This window comes from Nestor notabilis, unplaced genomic scaffold, assembly GCF_000696875.1.
Source record: "Nestor notabilis isolate BGI_N333 unplaced genomic scaffold, ASM69687v1 Scaffold31394, whole genome shotgun sequence".
NCBI lineage: Eukaryota > Metazoa > Chordata > Aves > Psittaciformes > Psittacidae > Nestor > Nestor notabilis.
In genome coordinates, this window is record NW_009924797.1 from 28,329 (window position 1) to 35,645 (window position 7,317).

General features: G+C 36.9%; 1 protein-coding gene across 1 annotated transcript; it reads right to left on the minus strand.

Annotated features, from left to right (window-relative positions):
- Window positions 1-3,111: 3,111 nt before the first annotated feature.
- Window positions 3,112-4,769, minus strand: SCRN3 (secernin 3; the record flags this gene model as incomplete). The annotated part of the gene is made up of 3 exons (XM_010012768.1): window positions 3,112-3,267; window positions 4,068-4,248; window positions 4,607-4,769. Coding segments are annotated over 3 exons (500 nt in total), but the record flags the coding sequence as incomplete, so codon positions are not given.
- Window positions 4,770-7,317: the final 2,548 nt, after the last annotated feature.

A 7,317-nucleotide genomic window follows, 5' to 3' on the forward strand; every position in this document is an offset into this window, starting at 1 on the left:
GGTTTAAGTTAAGAAATTGCTCAAAATTTCTGCTTAGAGAAGACTCCCTGTTACAAATCTAATGAAGAGAACGCCTTTAATTAACAACTGACACCAATTTCTATTAGATTAATTGTTACAACATTGTGACTGCTGATACCATACCTGTTAGTCCAATAACTGGACTAAATAAACTAGGAATGAAATACAGGATATCATCATCTGTTTCTAAATCACTCAGTAATTCTGGAAGCTAAGAAGAGACTTCGAATGATTCTAGAAAGTTGACTAACTTTTATCTGATAAATATTTGCTTCTATCAAGGAGCACTGGCAAGCTTTAAAATAGCTGACAATTGATGTATGTTAATAGCTGATCTACTGATGTGTGGAATTTTGGTGATTAGAAGTAACTTTGCTTTTCAAGATGTGGTCAGTGGTACAGTGATTCTTTTATTTTGAAGGTGGATTAGTTTGGGATAAATCTCAGTTAACTTGAAGTTTATTGAACTGATGTTCCATGCAAACACCACTGAACAAGTAAGCCCAGAGAAGCCTGGAGTGAAACACTGGATCTTTTTTCTAGCTCTAACTGCAGTAATTGTGATAATGGGCAGGGGTAGAGATGAAACTTTTAGTTTTCTAGGTAGCAGTGCTAGCACGGGGTTTTTTAATAGTGATCCTTCATTAATCACTAGACCTTTTAAAATAAGCTGTGAGAGTATTCCTAGATGAAATACATACAGACATTGCCCTCTAGAGGACATTCTGAATTATTTTGTTGGGAGGGGGGTTGTTTGGCGTATGGTTGTGGGAGGGGGTATTTATTCCTGCTCATCTCATCTTCATTTTCTGTTTTTACACTGCATGTGTTCTAGGAGGATGAAATCCCTGGAAAAAAGGTAACAAAATATTCTGTACTTTGTTGGCTTATCACTTGATCTGTCACCACACATCACATTGGTTTAACTTTGTGTACTATAGACCAGTAAATAAAAAAACAGCACAGAAACTAGAGGAACAGTTGGAGTGTATCTGCCTATATTACAACCAGACCGATATGCTTAACCTGGTAAATTGCCACCCCATGATTACATGGCCAAAAAGCTCACTTAAAGGCTTGTTCTACCACCTTCACTACTTTCATTCATGTGTAACTTCATTATATTTGCATTGTAGCATAAAATTGTTTCTCTTGTTTTGCTATGCTACATGTAAACTTGACTCATACCTTGGTTTCCAGAAGCTTTACCTGGTATTTATGGATACTTTGAAGTTATCAAAGAGCTAGTGTGGAATAGCTGCTGATGAAAAATAGGGAAAAGACACACATGACTGTCAGATACAGACATCCATGAGGAAAACAGGTAGATACAACAAAATTTGATTAAATATACCATCCATTTCATAAATATCCACTGTAGTATTGAACTTCTAAGAAATTTTGTTGACAACACTGGCACAAAAGGGTTCAGTCAACTCAAGCTTACTTTCTGTCTTACCTGCTACTCTGTCTTATTTGCTACTGCCACTTGGCACGCAGGATCGCTAGAACAAGAAAGTTCAAGAACCCTTCCTGACCCATTAGTTTCTTGCTGTGGCTCCGAACATGGTATCCCAAATTAACTTATACTTTCATTGTGATATCAGGAAGAACAATTTGCCAGATTCTTAATTTTCTTACTCGTTCTGCAAACTTCATTGTATATATATTCTTTGTTTGCCTTTACTTACTTCTATTACCAGTGGGGGAATAGAACAGTTTTCAAAATGGTGCATGTGTGTAGCCCCATCTTTAGTATCTGAGCTGATTCTAGAAACTGACTACATCTAGAAAAAACATTGAAGAATGGTCTTTTTGTGGTCTGCTGTGGGGTGCTGTCGTGACACATACTGCTACTGCAGCTCTAATGCTCCATTTCATGTTACATGTTCTCTTCTGAAGGTTTGCAGAAGTGCTGGGTTTTGAGGGTTTTTTTGGGCTTTTTTCTTCCAGTCATAACTTCTAGCCTGCTTAATCACACAGTAAAGCCAGAATCTTCTTTCTTTGTTGTTTGCTCAGTTTGCCCTTTGCCAGAGATAGTAAAATTAGTGTCACCTATTTATCAATACTCTTATGCAGGATCAGGGAGGAAGGAGTTCCTGGCAGGGCAAAAAAGCTTGATTAAATTAACTCCATAGTCTAGTAATTTTGGCAAGACAAGTCATGGTTAAAAGGCATCGTATGAAGTAAAAGTCCCTTTAAGTGTCCCACTGAGTACAAGTATACACTTGTGTACCCCAGCCTCTTCCTTTCTATATATCTGATTTTTAAAAGTGACAATTCAAGAAACATTAAAAAACTTCCACATGATGTTATAAAGTGTATTGCAGAATTAATTTGACAATTATACTGTATGTAAATAAGTTTATTTTTCAGTTATCAGGGTGGGGAAAATAAAACAGGGAAGTGAAAATTGTGTGGTAACTAGCAGGGTGCTTGCGTTGTTGAATTCCATGTAATCAGATTTCACAACAAATCATGCTAAAATTGTAACTGTGATTTGGTTCTAATATACCTTGAACTCTTAGCCTCATTTTGCATTGAAGGCATAAAAGGTTCATATATGAAATGTACTTTAGAATGGTTTTATCAAACAGCTGAATATCAATCTTACTTGACTTTGCATATCATTTTTATTTAGTGCAAGTAATGGCTTCTACATTTTAGAAAGCCCTTCAGCATGGCCATTTTAATTCTGGCAATGCAAAATTCTGCTATGATTATCTTGACTATAAAAGCTACATGTGTGTACGCTAGAACTGAGTTCTCCAAATCTGAGTTGGTGTTCTTCATCCAGAGATGGGGTTGTTCTGCAATTTAATCAAGCTATTGCAGTCTAACTGCATCTGTTTCTTGGCAAAATCAATCTCTGCTGACAGCTCTATGCCACGTACAAAGTCACTGCCTGGCTCTTATGAGCCTTTTCAGCATTGCTTCATACAACCAAAAGCTGTTTGGCCTGAATATGAATGCGCATCTTTAAAACTGTCCATACTAACTGGCATATCAAACATAAGATGTAATCTATATAGCCACTTCTTTAGGAAAGTTCATCATAAAGCTGAATTTTACCACATTCAAATAGTAGTTTTAGCTATATATTTTGAGTTCTTCTTCTACACACTGTGAAAAAAGGTTAACTGCTGGGCTAGTGTCAAGACATCCATTTTGCAGGATTGATTCCATTTCATTTATCTTCTGTTTCTCCAACTCCTGTATCTCTTTCAGCATCTCTTTACCTTTGCCCTGCAGAAAGAAACGTCCGTATTTCACAAAAAGCCATAGAGAGCATGTAGCGTTCACCCTAACAAAATTCTGTTCTACTGTCCCTATTTTAACCTCTTAATAGTTGCTAGGGTACAAGTTTGTGTTGGTAGAAAATAGCACCATGACAGGTTTTCCTAGATCTCTTTTCCTGATATGTAGTATCTTCATCTGCCTACATCCTTGTCTGATGGATTGAAAATAAACAAAATTAAAGCCTCTCTAGGTATTTATGCTACCACAACTTAAGTGGGCATGTGCCTTATTTTTAGAACATTTATCTGTAAACAGGAGAGATGCTACGGTTAAGGCAAGCAACTACATGCATGCTTCACCTTTGTGTTCATCTGCCTTTGTGATCTTGTTTCCTTTCCTGTCCATACCAAGCAATGATAAAAGGCATGCCCTCCTTACTGCCTGAGACCAGGGCCCTGGAAAGTTGTAAGTACTCTTACCAAGAGTTGTATATTTGCCTGTGGCTGCTCAAGTATTTCCCCATTATCTGACTGGTGCAGGAGTATGTGTCCCCCGCTGCTTTGCAAGATGAGCATTACAGATACCTATCTGTGGCTAGGCCTGGGAGCACAGCAAAGTGCTAGTTGCAGTTTTTAGTGTTTGAAACATATGCCTGCCAGATGCCAACACGATGGGCTGCTTCTGGTGTGCTATGATGTTCTTCAGAATCCATCAAAGGGCATTATATGGTATCACATTAACAAAATGTGAGCAAGGAGCTTATATAAACCACCTGCTTGCATTGAAATCTAATTTAATCAACGTACCTCAGTAGTTTCCATAACTACAGCAGCTCTTTCATGTTTTTTATAGAGCTCATGTCTTCGATCTGGCTTAGTCTGGAAACGCGGTTGCTTCTTAACTGGATCATCTTGGCCAAAAGCAGGGGAGCTAGTTTTTAGCAACTGAGTAACATTGGGCACAAAAATGAAAGGCTTGAATACAGACCTAGAAAGAGAAAACAGAACAGAGATCCTTTATTGATAGTTTTGATAAAATCATTGAGTTGGTAAATTGCTGTATTTTTCCCCATTCTTCTCATTCCTTCTTTTAAGAAATGTCTTTTAAAACCAAAACAATTGTCTCCTGATGTTTAAGTCGGTGACATAGCAGTGTTTGGTTAAGTAGGTTGGTATATAGTATAATGTACGTTATGTTCCTCCTACTTTTTGATTGTGCTTTTTCAGTGTGGGGATGACAGGGGACATGATGGGATGGACCAAAAAAGAATATAATTGGAAAAATCGCAACACTTCTTAATTTAGATATTTATGAATTTTATCCTAATTACTTGCTGCCACATCACCTTGCAGGATCTGGAGTTCCAGTAAAGAAGTGAATACATGGCAGATTAGGCTGCTGAGGCAATACAGACACCATGCTTCCAGTTGTCATAAATCCACCTTCCATATTAATGCCACTCTCCTTGTCACGAAGAATTTCCATCATTATTTCAGAAGTGATAGATCCTGTTAAAGATACAATACAATTATTTACACACACTGCTACTTATAATACCAACTAAATGGCACGTTCTTTACAACTGGCTGCTTTTTCCTTTAGTAAGCAATGCCAATTTTAGTTTGTCCATGTTGGCACAAAAAAATAATCATCTTAACAGCATACCTTAATGCGTAACACACTTTAAAATGTTATTGTTTTCTCCAAAGTATTTATTTCAAGGAGTAGGTGATAATGAGCTGTAACATTTATGACTTAGAGAAGAGGGAGGATGACGACCCATGCTTCCCAGAATGGTAAAATACATATGGCTAGCAAATGGTCATTCACATAGTAACTTTTCAGACGAAAATTACTAGCTTGAATGAAAGGCTGAAATCTCTCAGTACTGTGCAGAACATAAATCATTATTATACTTAATACCACTATGTAGCTTTAGAAATATAAAAATAATAAGAACTGTGCATGGGTTTTGTGTGTAACTTCGCAAATGAAGTACCAAGACTGTCACTTTTTCTTTCTTTCTTTTTTTTTTTTAATTAATTATTTTCAATCATCTGGCCTTCCAAAGCACTTAGGCTTTAAGTTGACAATAGAAAGGATGAACTGGAGTAACATGTTCTATACTCAGGAACTATAATAGTCCATTTGTAAGGAGTCTTAATCAATTACTTATGTGAGGTATGCTGTCAAATGTCTCTTTGAATTCTTCTCACGTGATACAAACTGCTTTCCACATATGCCTCTGCATCTAGTGCTCAAGTGATGTTGCTGGTTGTATGTAACATACACTGAAGCTTAAATACCAGCACAGTATCACCGAACAATCCAATATTCTAACAGGCAGCACTTGCAGTAGTGTTCTGGTGTATTGGTTGTGGGTATGCTTATGGCAGAAAAACATCAGTTCATGCAATTTTACTTTACTTGAAGGTGTCATCTACCATTTAATCTTTTAGTGTTTCCCTCAGTGAAGTTCTAACTGCATAAAGATTTTTTAATTGCCTTGCTGTTTCCTCTTAAAATAAATAACGATTCTGCTGCAGAGTCAGATTTCTCCAGTATTATTTTATACACAATTCAAATTGCCTGTGGACAGGCATGCAATGCTACATTTCAGCAAGGAAGCATTCTTAAATATTCCCACAGTTGTCTGGGAAAGACAGAGACTTCAAGCAATCAGCAAGCTAGATGAATTAAAGATATTAAAAGAAGCAACAATGAGTTTGTCAGCTGCAGGTTGGCAACTCATCCAGCAGGAAAGAAGGTATTGCATATTTTCCACTAGACGTTTTTATTATTTTGTATTCCTGAAATACATTCCCTATTGTTTGAAATATAAATAATGTTTGTCTGAAAATGGTCTTCACATGGTAGGCAGCCTGGAGAAAACTGTAATGCCACTGAGTGAAAAAGCTGTGAAGGATACATTAACAAACCAGTGATTTTACTGATGCTGTAAATCAAATAGCTTTTAGTTAGGGCACCTATTTAAAATAAATCTAAACAAACTGAAACCATACGAGGCTGATAACCAGAACACCTAGTGTGATTTTTAAAATGGCTCAGGTAAATGCTTGAAAATGGGGATTTAGAATGAAAACACAGCATTGTTATAATACAAGTAAATACAGGTATTATGAAAATGCTTTCAGTATTCAGAACCTACAATTCCCAAAATGAATGCAGGATTTACATGATCACTAGAGCAGGACAGCAAAAGGTGATTCACTCTGATGCATTAACTAAATGCTAAACCCGGTCTGGCCGAGCTCAGCCAAGTAAATAAAAAAAACACAGGGGTGCAATGTAATTTGGGTTCAGATTAATTACTTCAAATGAGCAAGTGAATACAGATGCGGCAAAAACCTGCCAGGTGCGTGCAGTCAGAAGAGAAGTAATAGCTTCTTTCTATAGAGGTCTGAAAAATAAGTGAGTAAGTTAGTGATTAGGAGCACCTGCATAGACAGAAACACATTTTGTTCTGCTCTCAGGGTGTTTTATCAGACTGCACGAGGTTAGAGTAGTGCTTCCTGTGAAACTACAAAGGTTTAAAACCAGCCTCAAAAAATAAATGCAAGTTATGTATCTGAATGCTGCGTGTTGTCTTAGGCCTGTGTGAATGGTACCAGACTGAAGCTGCTCATAAGGTTCTGTTTGTGGCTGCAAACTACTGGGAGTCCATTTTAGCCTCTGTTTTGGGGTTGCTTTTTTTTTTCCCCAGAAGTACAGTAATAATACATAGCAAAATGTTTCAAAGCAGGTCTTACGGAGTGCTTAGTGGTATGGTCATAATGTGACCTCTCAGTGTTGTTACTGTAGCTGTGCGTGTTTGATACTTGACCCTTGCTTTATATTTTCCTCATCAACAAATTGGCAAAAATGGATGGAAGACTTCAGCTTTTCTCCTTTGGGCAAAAAGTTATTCTTTTAAGTTCTGGTTCACCAAATCATGTGAATGATTGCCCACATCAGATTTCTAATAATTTATGATTTAAATTAATGTGCTCACTAAATGCTTCGCGTATCTTTAAAAAAAAAATAAATATATATATA